Below are 20384 nucleotides of genomic sequence, written 5' to 3'. Positions count from 1 at the left end.
CCGGTCTAAAAAATGATGATTATGCAGACAGACAATAAGAATATGCACACTCTTAAATGAAAACATTAACTTACTTCCAGTTGGGATTAAATCTCTATCTGGTATAAACAACTTATATCCATAATGCTTTTCAAGCATATCAGGTAGGATTTCAAGAGCAAAGCGTTCTTCTTCCCCAGTCTCTTGATTCCACTGGTCAGGATCCACTTTGGTGTATGATAAATATGCATCATAATCTTTATTATCTGTCAAAAACATTACAGAGTAAAGTTGAAGTCACTACTCTACAAAAAAAAAAAAAACAATAGGACATGAAAAGATTCACTTCTTTTCATAAACATCTCCAAATGTCCCACTTCTCAGAGACCAAAGAAGAGTCTTCGCTGATTTTCATTAAGAATTCAATAATGCCTAGTATTCTGGAACTAATTTGGGGGTATGAGGGAGGGTTATATTTTTCTGTTGCTGTTATTAAGACAGTAAGAGAAAAAAATAATGAAAAGAACAATGAAATGTTAACTTCCATACTTTTCATGCACAGATCACAGAGAAGAATCTTGATGGCTTCGACATATTTGGATAGTATGTTCTTAGTCTAAATAATTGTACACCACCTAATCCTTCCTTTGGTGATTTTACTCTGTTGATAAAAAACAGAAAGCTGAAATGGGCTTGATTGTGGAAAAATGATTTTTAGGTTGTGTGCACTGTGCTGGTTTTCTGTTGAAGAGAAAATAAAACCAAACTTAGAATAATTAACTTTTTATTGGGAGCTGGTTCTTGGGTCTTAGGACTGAGACTATCAGCACACTGAATTATAGAAAAACATATTGTTTTTTGGATCTCCACTTATCTCATATATAAAATATCACCAAATTATCACGTTAATCAGTTTGATGATAAGAATCAAAACTACAATATAAAATGGATGAAACTTAGTTCTAAAATATGATTTTGTTCCTCATCCTTCCCCTTTTTTTTAACAAAAGAACTCTTCAAATATTTGATGGCTACAATCATGCATTATCTTCATCTTAATTTTTTAACTTAAACATCCCCAAATTCTCACTTGTTGCTTCTAAGAAGAAGAAGTCATTTATCTTCTGCCTAGTCTTTCATTTGTCAATGTCCTTTTCAGAGTGTGATATCAGGATTCATAATTCATCTCAATTCTAGATACTGTCAATACAGTGAGTCTATTAATACCAATATCCTTAGCTTTCTTTTGTGCTTCTCTGATGATTGTCAGCATATTACTTGATTATTAGATCAAGCTGCATTGAAACACTCCTAAATTCCAGAACAAAATGAACTTTGCATTTAGCATAGATAATTAAAAACTTTTGGAGTACAAAACATCAAAGACAGATAGGCATCCTTGACTTGCTCTCGGTGGCTTTGGAACACTCCTTTTGCCTTCAGGGACACTAAAGCTCACTTCCAAAGATCCATATATGTGTGTTCATTTTAGTAGTCTTATAATTGTGAGCGACTTAGAAGTCATTCTGAAACTTGTTAGAGAAAACTCAGAAAGCTGTTTACTTTATCTAAAGTTAAAATAGGTGTATAAGAAACTAGTAACTACACTACAGGATCCCTGGGAAAACATCTTTAGCTATGGGAGACTTTTTTAAAGCAGCTTTCAGGTTAAAAAAAAAGGTTAAAAAAAAAAAAAGATCGTCCCAAACATGTCATATTTTGGTATTTGGTATTTTCTTTATTCTTCAACCAGGATATAGTTGTACATATTACAAATAAAATTTAATTTTCACGAAAAACAATAATCATATTTGTTATACCATGTCTGTACACATATGTCAGGAGTCTATAGTGGTATCATTTTGTTGATGTAAACACTTTAGTTGACTAAGAAATCGTAGAAAATAGCACAAATAAAGCTATAATACCAGTTAATATTTAATTGAAATGTCCATTTATTAGATATTAACATGCCATATCTATGAGATAAAAATCTTCCTTTATTATATGGGTCAGTAGCTTCCAGTCTAGTAGAATATGCAGACAAGACAACAGTCTATTTCCAGAGGATCAATGTGTAGTTGATCTAAGAGTAGTACAGGGGTCATGGGCCAAAAGGAGGACTCTTTAAGTCAGATGGCAGATTGCAGAATGATTTCATGCATGGACTATTTTCTTTCTGGGAGGGAGCTCTCCAATTTTCTACAAAGTACTACAAAGTGTTGAAGTATGCTCAAATCTGGCATGTGTAATGTCTAGATCCTCATTCCTTGACCTTTGTCTTCCGTAGGCTTAAAAATCTTTGAAAACCACACCAACATGAACACTGAAAAGAATAGAGCACTTATGACTCAGAAGAGATGTAAACAACTGTTCCCACCAATACGGGTAAGTGATACTGCTTACATGACACTGTTTCTGGTTCCTCCGCCTCCTCCATGGACATCTCTATTCCAATCTATAAATGCTGTCATTTCTCAAGATGTTTTCTATGGCTTGCTTCGTTTTTCTCTCAGCCTTCTTTCCCTTAAAAATCCCCTTTCTTTCCATGACAACAACAGTCAATTCTGTGTAGATGTCTCCCTAATTTACATGTCCAATCCTGTTTTTTTTCTTGTGAACCTGTAACTTGAACCCCTTAATTTGGATGTTCAGCATGCATTTCACATTCAACATGTTCACAACATAACAAGCTTCCCATCTCACGCCTTCACATTTTATTTCGCTTAAATTTTATAGTAACATAATAATCTCACTTCTTTAGTCTGCAAACTTCAGATGCATGTTCCACTTACTCCTTTTCATTACTAATAATCTCATAGCCAATCAGTGGTAAAATTCCTTTGGGTTTTATGTCCATCCTAGGTGAGGTCCTACTCTTCTCAAGTGTTATATTTTATGGTCTTCCCTCTCTGTTTCCTTATTCTTCTTGCTCATGCCACACAGAATCACAAAATTCATTTTTCCAAACCTCACCACTGATTATCTTTATGGTAGCTTGACAAATATTTATGGCTATCCATTGTTATAAAACCAGTAGCTAACGCTGCAGTTGATTTCCCTTGAATTTGAGTCTGATATCTTTGAGTTAAAGGTGAACTCTTCTCCCATGTATTATATAATTCTACTCACATCTTATCTTCTTTCTCTGACCACAAGATCCTTGACTCAGATATATGACCAGGGCTTAGTACATGTTCAAACATCTGTTGATTAAATGAATGAATGGCCTCTCATTTGGGTATTACATGACTTATATCTTATAGCCAGTGTGGAGATTTTCTCAAGACTTGGGCCGTTTCCTACGAGAGATGGTTTCAGTGATACGCATTCCAAGTTGCCTGAACTCCTCAAGTAATTACTAGGAGCTATGGGGTTGAAGTTCAGCAAAGCTCCTTTGGGATAATCTCAAACTGTAGTTTCTCACTGTGACTCAATGGAAGACCTCAGAGTTCTTGTAAACTTCTCTGAAAAAGTGGTTTCCAGACTTAAGCATGAACAGTAACAATTAGAAAGGCTTGCTAAAATACAGATTGCTAGGCCCCACCTCCAGAGTTTTTCATTTGGAAGATCTAGAATAGGTCCTGAGAATTTACATTTATAGCAAACTCTCAGATGATACTGCTGCCGGTCCAGGGACAGAGGTTGAGAAACTCTGCTCTAAGACAGGGTATAGGCATCCAGAGGTCTCAAAGGCATCAAAGAATTGAAATCAGCTGCCAGGTAATGGAATTAGAGTACCATAAAACCTACACACTGCAGCCTCAGCTCCATAATAAGTGATCTTGATACTTACAGGGCATGTGCTATAAATAAAATAGCTGAAAATTCACACTTTCATCAAAAAGGGGATAGATTCTTGTCTAGACTAATATATTCAGTAACCATATTAAGCTTATGAACCTCAGGAATGAGTGCTGTGGTCTCAGTGAGTTTCTATCTCTTTATATCAGGTGGATGAGTTTATAACATTTAAGCGAGTATCTCCTAGATAAAAGGGAGTTGCTCAATGTAGGTTATATGGGTAGTAAATGTGGCTAAAAAGCCCCTTGCAAGCATCTGAAGCAGCATCCTCCCTCAAATTAGCGGGACACTTGATTGATATCTAACTCCTCTTTCCCCAGAGTCTATGTCAGTGCAGTAAGGAGCTAGGCATTTATTTACCATCAGAAACAAACTCCTGGTTTGAAAGTTATCAGACTGCAAATACTGTTCCAGATATCATGCTAAATTCAGCAATATTTTCTGATTCAAAATCATATGAATTCTAAGATTTCTTTTCTCCCCCAGTTACCAGCTGAATATGAATCTTAGGAAGTATCTCTTAGATTGTTTTTGATATCTCTAAGAACATATATTGACTAATCTTAATGTGTATGATCTTCATGTGACTGGAGAAACTAAAAAATTGAGATTATTTTTATAACCACAGAAAAAAACAAAATTATGCTAAAATTTGTAAAGGCTAGGTCTGTAACCTTTTAAATTCAACTTAATTTTATAAACAGCTTAAAACTAGTTAGCCATAACAGGGTAGTACAATAACATATTTCTTATTCTGAACTTTATTCCCTAAATTTTATTTTCTGTAATTTACACCCCTAACTATAATTCTATTGACTACAGAGATGAAAAGCAGCTGATGTACACACTCTTTGTAATAATCTTCATAAACTCTAATATAGTCATTGATTTACTCTTTTCCATGATTTTCAAGAGATTCTGACTGCTGCAATGTCCCACAAAAAAAGAAAAAGAGGAGTAACATCAGCAAGATGGCCCAATAAGATACCCTTTGCACGTATCCTTTCAGCCACAGTACAGAGCCAGGCCTGCCCACTCAAGGACCCATCCAGCGACCAGGTAGAAGCTCTCTCAGGGACCTGGTGGGAGCCACACTCATCCACATACCTGGTAACTGGTCCACTGAGTGAAGATCCAATTGTGAATTCTGATGTGGACACTTGTCCAATCGCTATCCTACTGAACAATGTACTAGAGGCAGTCCTGTCTACCTAGAGACCAGACAGGGCAAACCTGAGCTCCTGCTAACAAGTCTGTCAACCATGAACTTTAGTGCATCCCTGGCAACAGCCTCAAAATTGGCTCCAACCTAGAATGATTGTGATTCTGGAGGTAATCCCATTGGCCTGGGGAAGAGAATGGAGAACATCTTTACCTGCTAAAATCAGGCTGTAAAGACTAGAAGATGCATCATGGTTCCTGACTGCAGACCATACTACAAAATGATAGTAATCAAAACAGTATAGTACTAGTATAAAAAACAGACACATAGACCAATGGAACAAAACTGAGAGTCCAGAAAGAGACCCATGCATATGTGGTCAATTAATATTTGACAAGGGGGCCAAGAATACTCCATGTGGAAAGGATAATCTTTTTAATACGTGATGCTGGGAAAACTGGGCATCCATATGCAAAAGAATGAAGTTAGGCCCCTATCTTACACTGCTCACAAATGTTAATTTGAAATGGATTAAAGACTTAAATTTAAATGTAAAACTTGAAACCATAAAACTCCTAGAAGAAAACATAGGGAAAAAGCTCCTTGACATTGGTCTTGGCAATGATTCTCTGGATATGACACAAAAAGCACAAGCTACAAAAGCAAAAATAAATAAGTGGGACTAAATCAAACTAAAAAGCTTCTGTGCAGTAAAAGAAATAATCAATAAATAAAAAGGCAACCTACAGAATGGGAAAAAATATCTTCACACCATATATCAGACAAGGGGAGGGTTAATATCTAAAATATATAAGGAACTCATACAACTCAATAGCAAAAAGACTAATAATCCAATTAAACATGGGCAGAAGACCTGAACAGACATTTAAGATATACAGTGGCCAATAGGTATATGAAAAGATGCTCAATATCACTAACCATCAGGAAATGCAAATCAAAACTACAATGAGATCTTACCTTATACTTGTTAGGATGGCTATTATCAAAAAGACAAGATAATAAGTGTTACAAGGACGTGGAAGAAAGAGAAACCCTTGTGCACTGTTGGTGGGAATGTAAGTTGGTGCAGCCACTATGAAAAACAGTATGGATATTCCTCAAATAATTAAATGCAGAGGTACCATATGATCCAGCAATCTCACTTCTGGGTATATGTGTGAAGGAAATAAAACCATTATCTCAAAGAGATAGCTGAACCCCAGTATCACTGCAGCATTATTCACAATAACCAATATGTACAAACAACTTAAGTGTACATCAATGAATGAATGGACAAAGAAAACATCATATATATATATATATATATATATATATATATATATATATATATATATATATATATATATATATACATACACACATACACACACACACACACATACACACACACACATATATACATATACACACAGTGGAATATTATTCTTCTATAAAAATGAAGGAAATTTTGTATTTTGTGATAATTTGGATGGACCTTGAGGCAGCACGCTTAACTGAAACAAGGCAGAGAGAGACTGACAAATACTGCATGATCTCACTTATACTGTGGAATCAAAAAAGCTGAATTCATAGAAACAGAATAGAATGGTGGTTGTCAGGGGCTGGTAAGTAGGGGAAAGGGAGTGACGTTGGCAAAGTAAACAAATGTCCAGCTATAAGACAAACAATTTCTGATATACAGCTTGGTGACTATGGTTAACAATACTGTATCATATACCAGAGAGTGCAGAGAGTAGATCTTTAAAAAGGTTTTTTGGTTTTTGTTTATTTGTTTTTGTTTTTTGGGGTGGAGGTAATTAGGTTTATTTATTTATTTATGTATCTATTTATCTATTAATTTATTTAATGGAGGTACTGGGGATTGAACCCAGGACCTTGTGCATGCTGGGCATGCACTCTACCACTGAGCTATACCCTTCCCCCAGAGAGCAGATCTTAAATGTTTTCACCACAAAAAAGAAATAGTTAAGTGAAGTGATAGATACGTTAACTAACCTTATTGTAGCAATCATTTCACCATATATATGTGTGTGTGTGATATATATGTGTGTGTGTATCAAATTATCATATTGTGCATCTTAAAGTTACACAGTGTTATATGTCATTTATATCTCAATAAAGCTGGGGGGAGAGAAAAACAAATAAACAAAAAACATAAGACTCAACCAATTAAGTAGTTGCTTTGTTACTCAGAGTCAAACAACTAGTACAGTAGAATTTTCTCCCTCAATTTATAGCATAAACTACTATATTTTAAAAACATATATTTGAGAGGAAAAAAGTTTGGACTCCAGAGTTAAGAAATAAAAATATGAGTTTAAAATATTATTAAGAAATCTTGATGAGAGAAGGAAAATAGGAACTGTGTATCAGGAATAACAAAGTGGTTTAGAAAAATGATAAATTAGTATTTTTCTCTTTGACATATGAGAGAATATTAGTAAATTCTCTTTAGAAGGACTGAGAAGTCAGAGAATCTGTGGATTTGTTAGAACAACAGAGCTTTCAAGAAAATGTAGACTGAAGACTCCTTTATCAAGATGAAGGTGGTGGCTATGTTGGATGTGGGCTAGGAGAGAGATTTACTGACAATATAAATGGCTTGAGATTGACATTCAGGTCTTTGGGAGTTTTTAACCTTTAAACACCTACTGAATAGTCATCAGATGTTATTGACAGCTGGCCATTTCTTTTTTTTATTATTATTCTCAAATATTATGTCACATACATGAAACTGACTAGCAACAGAGGCCATTATTCAGCAAATGGGTTACCAAAATGAGACCACGGTAGAACTCAATGATGAATTGTGTATTTCATGTTAAAAGGCGATTTTTGATGCTTGCATGTAGCATATTAGCACAGAATTATGTGATCATTAAAAACTAACACTGACGTAACTTGAATAAATAAGAGTTTTTGAAAAATTAAGTCATTCCTTTCTTGTATCTCAGATTTGCCTTCATATGCTCTGTCACATTTCCAATATATAATTTTTCAATTAAAAACTCTGCAGAAATAGATAATGTATCTTTGAATAAAAAACATTCAGCATATATTAATATTCTGACTTTGTGATTACTGAATGTCATTGTTTTAATAAATTCCCCTTTTCATGTCAATTCTGCCATGGCAACATCTGGCAATTACATTCTAAAATAAAGCTGTTTGAGTTTTAAACTTTGAAAATTTAATAATATTCTTCTAGTTTACATGTTTTATTATTTCATACTTTTCTGGACTATTTGAAACCATAGAGTCTTAAACACTGAAATGTGTCACTAATTAAAAAATATATGGCATAACATAGTGAAGGAAAAAACAAAAACAGCAGCTGAGCTCAAATCCTGACCATCATTAATTTTTATTTTACTCATTTGAGACTGTTTCCTGATCTATAAAATAGCAGTTCCGTAAAGGAGATTTCTAGGGTTAAACGAGTCCCCATCATAAAATAAAATGCTTGGTTCAAAGGAGGCATTCAGTAGATATTAATTTCCTTCCCTCACATCCTTAAGAGGAGAGCGGGCAGCACAGATGATAGAAGTTGTAATTAAGAGGGTCAGAGGTAGCAGAGTGGTCCAGGGAGCATGGAATTTGAGGTAAGAAGCCTTGATTCCTACCACTTAACAGCTTACAATTTTGGGCAAGTTGTACATCAAAAACAACTACAGATTTGTCCTTCTCGAACTCAAAACCACATTCTAGATTGTTCATGTGTAGGCAAATTATCTAATCACCACCACCAAAAAATACCCCCAAAATACAAACAAACAAAAAACACTACCTAAAGTGTTTCAAAATGATTTTACAGAAGTACTGTGCTACAGTGATAGACATGAGGACAATAATTTCTGAAACTTAATACTGAGTAACCTTGTAATTGAGGGAGAAAAAAAAAATTTTATGACCTAAGAGTGCATAGATATCCATAGATATCCACGTATTTCATAGGCTTGAAATGGAACAGCTTTTCAAATTTTCCAGAGTCAATGCGTGAAGATTATAAAAGATTTCTTTAACTCATTTTGTCCAATCCCTGTAATAACTCTCAAAGTAGAACTAGGAGAGATCTCTTTCTTCATCTTTAAAATAGGCATTGTATTAGTGATTACAGTGTTCTTTTAAGGTTGCCTTGCCATCATTGTGAATAAGCACACCCCTCACACCTCATACTCAGGGGCTAAAAAGAAAAACAAAACAGCTTGCACTTTCAGAGAAAGAAACATAAAGTAGACTCACCCTGTCTAGCACTAGATCCTCTCCACAAAATTGAATCTTAAACCTGTTCCCATAAGTTATTCCCTTATGAAAACTTATGCAGTACCTTATCGACACCCACCAATATAATCATCAACGTAAGAGAGCAGCTGTTTGTTGTTTTTTTTCATTAATAGACTACCTATTATGTTACAACCTTATTTTTCTTTAAATATTTGTTTTATTTTTATTTGTAAAGCTAGTTCTAAACTCTAGACACCCTTGCAAAATGCTGGAATAATTCTTGTCTCCATGACTTTGTCTTTGAGCCTCCTTCTCACAGAAATAAATAAATGAGATAAGGAATCTTGAATTCACAATGCTTTACAAGTAGTAAGAATTCACCAGAAAGTGCCTACTATTCAACGTGAAAAGGGCTATAAAAATGATGTGCCTGAAGTGCCATTTTAGTAAAGATGAAGGAGAAAATAACTAGCCTTGCGATTATGATGGGAGTATTTATAACTTAAGGGGAAATGTGAACTGTGTTTGAGAGAGAGAAAGAGAGAAGGGAGGGAGGAGAGACAGGGAGGAAGGAAGAAAGGAAGGAGGAAAAGAAGGAAGGAAAGAAGGAAAGAAGGAAGGAAGAACTACCTTCATTCAAGCTTTTAAACAAAAGTGGAAGGGAAACCCCAGTCGGAGGCATGGAGGAGCAAAGGAGTCTGATGTTGTTACAATAACTGTATTTTCTTCGTAATTATTCCAGCAAAGCTGGTGGGATATTGTGTTAGTGTATGCTCAGCTCTAGAGACGGGAGGCTGCCTTTATCAGGATGCTCAGTTAGCATTTAATTAGAATAAGGCAATGCTCTAGAGCACTTCAACGCTACAAGCACTTAAACTATCTTTATTTTTGATCAAAAGTAAATGCTGCATTAATTAGCACAATGAATGTTAGAAACCACGTTTCACTGCTAAAATTAGTGGCTTTTTACTAAGTATAATGGATCCTGGAAATGGACCCTCCATGGTGAAATCAGTGCTATTCAAGACATACGCAACACTTAACATAATTTAGAGACACATCCCACTCCTCAAGTATGTAGTGGGGCCAGTGGCCTGCCCTCTCAGGGAAGCTGTTCCAGGCTTGATTCCAAATGGTCTTGTGTCCTGATGAGAAATATTCTTTTCTTTTTTTTTCAGAAATTCACATTTATTTCAGAAAGAATTTTAAAAGTTATATGTAATAAAAAGGACAGTAAAATGTTAAAAAAATTTTGAAAAAACCACGTATAAACATCTCAGAACATAACACCCTACAATGCTGTTTATATGTCTGAATATTACCTTTCAGTTCTTAACTGCATGGAGACATAGCTATCTGCAAAGCTGATGATTGTAGTAGACAAATCTTTTTGTATTCTGCTTTTTATTTGATACCATGACATTGCTGTGTACCATTACTCAGTTGATGAAGAATATTCTTTGTTATTATTAGATGGTTAGCCTAATCCTGCCACTGAAATATTGTCACATTTGCTTCAGGGGAAACTTTTTGTAAGATTTTTTGGGAACTTAAATGTACACACACACTCATACACAATCACATGACAGAGTTGGAACTGCTTCAAATTTATAGGATGGGTTACATGCTTGTTTATTAACAAATGTCTATGCAGCAGAATTTGCCCAAATTTTCCTTCACTATTTTATGGAATCAAGGTGGGAGAGGAATAATTAACCTTCTCCCATCCCTAACCATTATAGTTACCTTATTGATCCAAAGGGACCTGAGATTTATGCATGACTGCGTTGTCCTGGGTCAGTTCTCAACAGCTGTGTTTGTCCAAAGACCAGTATTTGATTCTAACTGGAATTTTGCATGATCAGATTCCACTGGGGTGGCAAGACTGCAAATTTAAGTTGGGCCACTCTGTTACAGTCACTGCTTTCTGAACTAAGAAAGCTTTCTACGGTGGCAGGCAACATAGAGACATGCTTTTCTCCAAAGAATCACAGTAAATTTGTACTTTTAAAGAGAAGTTTGGCCGAGTGTGGAGGATAAAAGAGAGAGGTAGTGGTTACCAGTGGGGGAAGGGGAGAGGTATTATAGGAGTGGGGAAGTGGGAGGTACAAACTATTGGGTGTAAGACAGGCTCAAGGATGTATTGTACAACATGGGGAATATAGCTAATATTTTGTAATGACTGTAAATGGAAAGTAACCTTTAAAATTGTATAAAAAATCTAAAAAATTTTAAAGTATGCAATAAAATAAAATAAAATAGAGGGGTAGACAATGAAGGCCAAGAGGATGGTGTAGGAGGCTTGGACAAGGCATTTGTAATGAAGAGTAATAGAAAAGTCTATTTTCAAGAGGTACCATTAACTGACCATGATGGCTAACTGAAAATGGCAGATGAGGAGGTAGTGAAGTAAATGCAGTAGAGAAGGATACAAAAAGTTGAGATGTCAAATGGAGGATGGCAAGGAATGAGTGTGAGGGTGGGTGATTTAAAAGCTAGGGTTGGGACCTATCAGAGTGGAAATAACCAATAGGTTACTAGAAACAAACGATAACAAAACAAGAGAACTGGGAGAAGAACATTTAGATTTAGGAGTCATTTGTGCATAAATGCAAGTGTAGATAGTATTGTACATGTCAACTAAAAAGGTGAGTGTTGCAGAATTCGAAGAGAAGTGGTAAGGCCTGAGTCCAAAGGAAACAATAAAATGTAAGGTTATGTAGAGGGGTATAAGAAGTGATGTGAACCAACCAAGAGAGCAAAGCATCAATATGTTCTATCTTAGAGAAACAGACTCCTTCTGATATAGAACTGATACAGTCAGGTAGTGCCCATTGTAATGACTTGAAAGGAACTGACTGAATGTGTCCCGGATGCCAAATAGTCCATCTCCAAGTCTGAAACAGTGGCTGAAATTTTGGGGATTTGGAGTCATTTAGACCTGGGTTTAAATTCTACCTTTCTGGTTGTATGATTCTCTGAGTATCACTGAAGTAGGCAACACAGCACTTGTCATTTAATAAATACTCAGTAAATGATCAATGAATCTATTATTACCAAAAATCATTAAGACTGACATTACTTCAAAATATGACCTAAACTTTCTTTCCCTATTCTTCTTCACACTCTTTGCCTTTGCTTCCAAGAATACTTCACGTACCCCCCTTTCAGGGGAGGTAACATGGTAGCCTTTGACTTTCAAATCATATTTTTAAAGCCAAGTCAAGAATATGAAAAGCTTGGGGTCACTTAACCGTAGCTTTTCTTTGGAAGAAGAAAGGACTTGTGGGCGAGCAATGAAGAATGTAGATTTGATGATGTTAGAGAAAATTTTCCACACTAGAAAAGTGGATATTTATTCAACCATAATAGCATGTGTAGAAGGATCTAAGGGGATATGACTAGGTTTAGAAACATCTAAACTCTCCAGAGTCTTTGACTATTCAGAATATGACAAATAAAAATTACACTGGAAATTGATAGTTTGGGTGAAATCATTCATATCATTCAGAACACAAACGTATTCAAAATAGGGTTAATAAAGTGCGACTTGTTTAGGCAACCTCCTTTTTCAAATACCGTTTACTGTGCTAATTTTGCAAACAACAGCAGATCTTTAGGTTGTATTGAACATACCAAATTTTTAAAAGGCCAAAAATAATAGAGGCTCAGTGTTCAATAAAGGAAAGGCTTTGGAAACAGATCTATTTTCAAATCCCATCTTGGCTACTTACAGCAATACTCGTGTTATCTTCTTCAGTAAGTTATTTAACCTCTGAGAGCCTCAGTTGCTTTATCATTAAAATAGAGATTATAATACTGACCTCAGAATTTTTGGAGGCTTAGCAAAAATGATTTTAAGAATGTCTAGTACTTTGCTTGATACTCATTCAACAATGATTCTGACATTAACAATTTTCTCATATTTCTTTGAAGCAGTAGCAAAAAATTTAATAATTTGTATGAACAGGCAAGAAAGTTAGAAACAAAGAATAAACAGGTAAATCCTCACTTTAAAAATGAAAAAAAAAGTTTTGCTGCAGCACAGACTTCACTCTAATGGGAAGGGGAGAAGGTTAAACAAAGAGGAGTATTAGGAATGCAACTTATTCAGACAATCTACAGCTCTACCTGTGATTTACTCCAGAGGACCCTGGAAATGTGGTAACATGGGCAATTGCCTCATTTTCCTTTGTACCATCTAGTGAAAAACTGATAGTGAATAAAAAAAGTTTACAAATATGATGAAGAAACCATCACCATCTGTACTATTTCTTGTCAGTTCACATACACTTCCTATATTGCAAGTCTGTCTTTTATATGAATCAGTTTCAGATGACTAATAAAGGGAAAAAAATCTGTTAGTCCCCTAATGGGCATTTTACAGAGCTCAATTTTAAGGACCTCATATTCTTCTTAGGTTGTACACATATTCATGACTGACCAGAGGCAAATAATAATTCTGATTTCTATGAAAACACTATTCACTTATCTAATGTGAGTAAAAATATTAGAGGTATTATTATGAAAACAATGTGCTGGTGCACTTTCCTATCTGTTGCTCCACATTTAGAATAAAAATTAGCCTGTCTAAATATAGCTAAATAAACAGTATTGAAAAGACTGCTGGATGAATTCTAAAATATTCAGTACAATTTATTATAACTGATCAGTCTAAACAAGGAACAAATTGAGCTTCACTTCAAACTATTGGGCTAGGGAACACAATTAAAAAAGACACTCCTTACCTATACAGAAGTAAAGCTGGATTTTCAGTACTGATTACAAGGTGAGAGAAAATAACACTCTGATAACACTGCAATCAGCGTTTGTAATTCGCAAGTGCTGTTTGGAATACCATACTAAAAAGGGTAGGTGTTGCTTTACAATTTTCAGAGGAAAATATCTATTGTCTCCAAAGCATCACACATATCCTTTCATAGAAAAGATGAATTTACAAACTGAACACTGAAAGCCTATAAGAGCTGCTGTCAATGGCTATGCACGAAACTTTTCTTTCCCCTTAGTAAAACAAAAAAGAATATTTAGAAAGAACATTAAAAGAAGGAACTCATCTTACCTCCATCCAGCTCCTCAGCCCCAAAATGATTCCTGTAGAAGAGCATGATTTCTATCTTGTAACACTTGTAGATGGTCACCAAACAAACAAGCAGCAGCAGGATAGCACCAAGCCCTCCAGCAAGTTCAACTGTATACATCAGCTCTGGAAAAAAAAAAAATCACAAGAGTGAATTATACCATATTCACATACAAACTCATAAATTCAACTTGCTTTCACAGTTTTCTGGATGAGACCAGATGTGGGTAATGGATTAACGCAACCTCTTTCCTTTCTGCATAAGAATTTGACCTTTTGATAACTTTCTAGCTGTTTCCTTGGTAACCAGATAAGGTGGTATGTGGTAACTGTGTTGCTAAGCAACATTGCTTATGTTAAAAATGAACCTATGTTGGTAGATTGCATTTGGACTGAAAGAATTATAAATACTTGATCGGAAACTATTAATTTTGGGTTTGCCGGAATACAGTAACTCTTACATATAAAACTATCCTTTGTGGGAATCCTGCAAGCTATGCTTATGGAGTTGACAAAAGAAATATTGGTTCCTGTGGATATAAAGCTTTTAAGCCAGGATGTTTTCTGAACTCATCCAATGTGAATCTTGATCCTTCTCACCTGAGTTGTCACCTGGGGGTTGGGGCTGAGGGGAGATAAGGGGTCAAGCAGCATAGTTCCTGAAGGGCACTGTGCACTGTTGCATAGAGTGTTGGATGGACCACTTAATGAATACTGTCTGCTGGCTCCTCCCAGGAGCAGTGACTCTTGTCCTATATCTTTATCTGAATAGCATGGTGCCAAAGTGGCCAACCACAGCCTTGGAGAATGAATGCTAACTTGGGCTTAAGAAGTAGATACTCTAGTGGATGTTATACCAGACTAACTATGTTGGCAAGTATTTTTCTTTCAGTAAGCTACTTAAAAATTTTTTTCTTATCCTTTCTTTCCCTTTTCACTAGGTATGCTACTACATTTATCCAAAAGAGTAATTTTCTTACCACTTACTGTATACACATTCTTTTTGGGTTTTTTTTCAATTTTTTCTTTTTTTTTTATTGAGTTATAGTCATTTTACAATGTTGTGTCAAATTCCAGTGTAGAGCACAATTTTTCAGTTGTACATGAACATACATACATTCATTGCCACATTCTCTTTCGCTGTGTATACACATTCTTTTATTCCTATTGAATGTCTATATTATATCAAACAACTATCAGGCAATTTTAGGGATAAAATATTCACTTATATTTTCTCCTTCAGTGCTCATAAACAGTGTACCAAATTCAGTGATACTGGTACTTAAACATTAAGCCAGAATGCACAGATTTTGAATCTCACTTTAACTAAGTGCCTGTGTATGCATGTTGACCTTCACTGTCATAGTCTAAAAGTTATTTATGGGTAGCTATTGTCCCCTGCAGTTGATAACTACCTCGAAAAGTACTAGTTTCCTTAATTACCATTAAAGATTAATATTCTTGAAACTATGGCTCTAAAATACTGGTATTTTTGATCCTGTAATGTACAATCCACCAATGGGTTATCTAATTTTGTAACATAGTCAATGTAGGCTTAGACTGAACTTTAAAGTAAGCTATGGTTTTGCAGTGACAACTACTCTTAGGCTAAAAGATCAATACTGAAATGTTGCAAATGAGGTGAAATCATTATGGGTGCAATGTGGTATCAGTGATAAATAATCTGAGAAGTATGGCCATCATTTTCTTACAAGAATCTATTGTGTTTGCAAGTGTGTGTGTGTGCTTGCAAGTGATGTCACTTTTCCTTTGATAATTACAGAAAAAAAAAATGAGCCATATTTCTCATTATCTAGTCTTTCATTCCTAATTCAACAGTTTAATAAAAAACACATATAACTAGTGTTTAATCAAGTATGTATTTTTGCTCTTATTAAAATTAAATGGGGCACAGAAGAAAATCTTATAAAAAGTGATTGGACTTTGTGAATTTAAGAATGAAAAATAGAATTATTAAATCTTTTAGAGTATAAGTAAATTAACATGAAGTGTAAAATACTAAAAAGTACTTCAAATAAATTTTTATATTTTGTATTTATAAATTTGATATTTATAAGTATCAGACAGCTTTATCTGCTGAATCCTGTGAGAGATTACAAAAGACAGGACTACAAAAGCACCAGAAACGAAATACAAAACACTCTTCAGTATAACATTTCCCCACTACTATGTGAACAGAAGGGATTAGAGGTAGATAATTCTGTGGGTACATTAGGTCTTGTTCTCTCAGGATATTAGTTGAACTCCACCACACAGAGAAGCTGGCATAAAACTCTAACTTATGCCCATAAGCTAATTTATATGCCAGACAAATGTGATTTAAATTACACTGGATACAATGGGAGAAAGAAGCATTTGGACTTTAGTTTCCTCTAAGATTCATTCTGTTTTCTAATATAATGCATTATACACTTGAAACTTCTCACTCTAAAATTTGTTGCATGAGAAAAGAAATGAAAGAATAATGAAGAATGCTTAACCTCTACTCCCCAACACTGCTAATGGAAGTGCCCAATGGTACTACTATATTAGAAAATTTGGGTAGTTTCTAATAAAGTTAGATATGAATATACCCTATGAACAGCAATTACACTCCTAAATATTTACCCAAAGGAAATATAAGCAGATATCCACAAGAACATTTGTATAAGAATGTTCAGAGTAGTCTTCATAGTAGCCACAACTGGGAACAACCCAACTGTTCATTAACAAGATATGATGAACAACAGTTGTGTGTCCATATGATATAACATACTCAGCAGTAAAAACAATGAATGACTGATAACATGCAATGTGCATAAATCTCACAAAATTTTGTTAGGGGAAGGAAACCAGACACAAAGTAATACCTTCTGCATAATTCTATCTAAATGAAGCCCAGGAACAGGCCAAAATAACCCATAGTGATGGAAATCACAAAATGCTCGGTGGATGGGTGATGGGAAAATTTATTGGAAAGGGGCAAGAGGGAACATTCTGGGATTAAAAAAAATCTGTATCTTTTTAAGGTGCGTAGACAAGTATATACATTTGTCAAAATTCACTGACCTGAACACTTAAGATGTATACATTTTATCTGATGTTAATTGTACTTCAATTCTTTAAAAATTTGATTTTTTAAAAAGAGCCATTATAAATTCTAACCTAAGGCCTATGTAGGAAGAAGCTATAAAGAAAGCAGGGAGTCAGGACCACTGCTCTGCTGTAGATAACTGCCCGGTTAGGGACGATTTTTCCATTGTGCCCCTAAGTACACCCTTTGATTCTGGAAACACAGCACTAGGCGGGGCATTTAGCATGTCTTACATGTCCATATCTCATTGAATAGCTTTTGGAACAATCAAAAACTGTGCCTGAAATGTAATCCTATTAATCCAATAAGCAGAATTCTCATTTTCTTCAGATAGTTTTTATAACACTGGTTCCTACACATATTTTTTTTAACTTTTAAAAATTGAGTATGTGTAAGTTAGAGAAAAATTGTATGAAAGTTAGTCCTTATTTTTAGAGAAGTAATTGCCCATATGTAAATTAATCCCATTGCTTGAAGTCATGAGCCACTCAAAAAATTATATATACTACCTTGAATATACTTTTTACTATGTCAATCAGTAATACTCTATAAAATGTAATGAGAAAAAGAGAGCAGGTTGGTGAGGCTTAGCAATTACAGAAATGGTCTTGTGTCACATGAAGACCTCCTTTAAGGTACAAACATATGACAAGTTATGTTTACCTCGAGTATAAGCAATAAGCAAGAAAAATTCTTCTGAGCCATATGACAATCATTTACTTAATAATAGAGATTCCAAAAACTAGTCCAAAGAAATAGTATTAAAAAGTATTTATCCTGTTATCTTGATAATATCTCAGATTTCCCCCAGAAACATCTACAGTATTATATGCAGAAGCATGGTGTGTTAATAATATCCTTAGAAGTCAGAAAAGAAATGTATCTTTCTCCACAGTACGGACACCAGTGCCTGCTCCTCATTTATGACATTATTTTTATGTAAGAGTAATATACATGCCTTCATATTATAAATGTGTGCAGGTTAAAAAATTTCCATTTAAGTTTTTCACATTGGTTTATATAGCACGTGTAAATCCTCTCAAGGAAATTAATGTATTAGATTTAGTTTCCACATTCCTTTGCTCCAAGCTGGACACATTCGTTAATATGAGTGCCAGCCATTATTGCTTATACATTGGGTCAGGACAAAATTACAAGGGGTTAAATTCTGTTACAGCTAAAAGAAATGATTGGGGCCCACTGCAGTATTTTATCTTTATATTACAATGTGAACAGTGTTGCCCCCGCAAGTGTCATTTTTCCTTTGAAATGGGATCCGCTTTTCAGCTCAAGTTCACGTTTCGTGGAGTGGCAGCAATTAAAAAATAAAAAGATTCCATTTCAGCACGATTCAACATCAGAGGACAGAAAAAGAAAGTGCAAACCTTTTAAAATCTGTTTAGCCTTTGTGTTATTTTGTTCAAATGATAGACTCTGCCTGCTGTAAGGGACTAAGACTGAATATTGAAAATTGTAAAGCAAAATCACTAGGCAAAACCTAAGAGAAACCGGCATTTGGTTTAAACACAACAAATGAACAAGTGCCAAAGAGTTACATTTCAGGGCACCAGCAGTCATTTAGTTACAGGCAATTAACAGTAGTCCAGGGAAAGCTCCAGTATGGGCTAAGGGAAAACACATTGATTATTGCTGCAGTAGTAGACTGCTTTCAGAATAAATTGCTTCAATTTAAAACTAGATTTGCTACAAGCATTTTGAGCAATGACTACAATTTTTTCTTATCAAGACAGTTGGACCAAGCAACCCTTTAAAAGAAACAGCTAATTAAAATAAAGCACATGCTATCCCTTAGTATATTGGATTACACTGCAAATAATAAATGCATTTGGTTTACACTAATCTTGCTGCAATTACCTAGTGGAGTTTGGAAACCTATTTTTTTTTATTGGCCTGAACCTGGTGTTATTGTTTGCAGACTTTTTCTGTTAGATATCTTTGAAGAGGTAAAGATGTTAACAGAGTTAAATCAAAGTTTATATGTATTTTTGAACTCTTTGCTTGGAATTTTTATTCTGTATCTCTCTATTTATATTTATAATCTTATTTAAAGTATAACTGAAGATTTTAGGTGTCTTATTCTTACATAGTTCATACTAAAATTGCTTCATTCATTATATAAGTCCTTTGAAATGCTCTGCCCTGATTTACATGCAGTAAAATGCAAGTTTGTGGGGGAAATGCATGACAGACAATATAATGATCCCAGTTTATTCATTAGCCTTACCAAGTACATTTCTTCTCTCATTGTGTTATAAAGAGCTAAACTTTATAAGGATTTATCCATCCACATAAATTCATATGCATATTTATTTCTCTGGAGCAGTATAACTTATTTGTTCCTGGCAGGAGGATAATTATGCTCAGCCTACAAAGATATTCAACTCAATTCTACAATGCATCAATGCAATTTAGAAGCAGTTATAATTTTTTTTGGTAACACATTAAGAAGCTGAATTGCTATTCACATAATAGCAAGAAAATGTTTTTAGAAGGTATAAACTAGTATGTAAAGATAGCAGTTTTGCTCCTGCATAAGTGCTTTTTGGAACAAGGCAGGGTATGCCAAATAGTAATAATAATGATAATAACAATAACAATAACAATAACAATAATAATAATAATAATAATAATAATAATAATAAATGATCCCTGAATTTAACAGCCTGATTTGTGCAACAAAACATTTGGGGAAAAGATTACTTTCAAAATAGTATACTGTGTCATTTGGAAAGAGATTTTCGCCTAAGTATCAAATCAAGTATTAAAACTGCCTATCAAGAATGCAAATATGGTCTTGGCTGGGACCTGTGATTAGGGCCTAGTTAGACTGAGCTCCCACAATCCCTTGGAACTGAAATGTTACATATTAATAAACTATTAAAATGAAAAATAAAAATGAAAGACTAAAGGAAAAAAGTATCATTCTTTATATAGTCTGCTGGAGCCTTCCCCTGGAATATGCTTTTCCTCTCTCCAATCAC

At 34.6% G+C, this 20384-nt stretch overlaps 1 protein-coding gene across 1 annotated transcript in view; it reads right to left on the bottom strand.

The window, feature by feature from the left end:
* IL1RAPL1 (interleukin 1 receptor accessory protein like 1) overlaps positions 1-20384 on the bottom strand; it is a 1156506-nt gene that overhangs the window by 7321 nt on the left and 1128801 nt on the right. Inside the window, exons 9-10 of the mRNA XM_010970316.3 lie at positions 14271-14414; positions 75-245 (exon numbers count right to left, since the gene is read on the bottom strand). Coding sequence (XP_010968618.1) covers positions 75-245; positions 14271-14414 — 315 coding nt within the window. The remainder of the gene's footprint in view (positions 1-74; positions 246-14270; positions 14415-20384) is intronic.

This window comes from Camelus bactrianus, chromosome X (genome assembly GCF_048773025.1).
Source record: "Camelus bactrianus isolate YW-2024 breed Bactrian camel chromosome X, ASM4877302v1, whole genome shotgun sequence".
Classification (NCBI taxonomy): domain Eukaryota; kingdom Metazoa; phylum Chordata; class Mammalia; order Artiodactyla; family Camelidae; genus Camelus; species Camelus bactrianus.
Note: the sequence above shows the minus strand (reverse complement) of the source record. Positions and strands in the feature narration are given on the sequence as shown.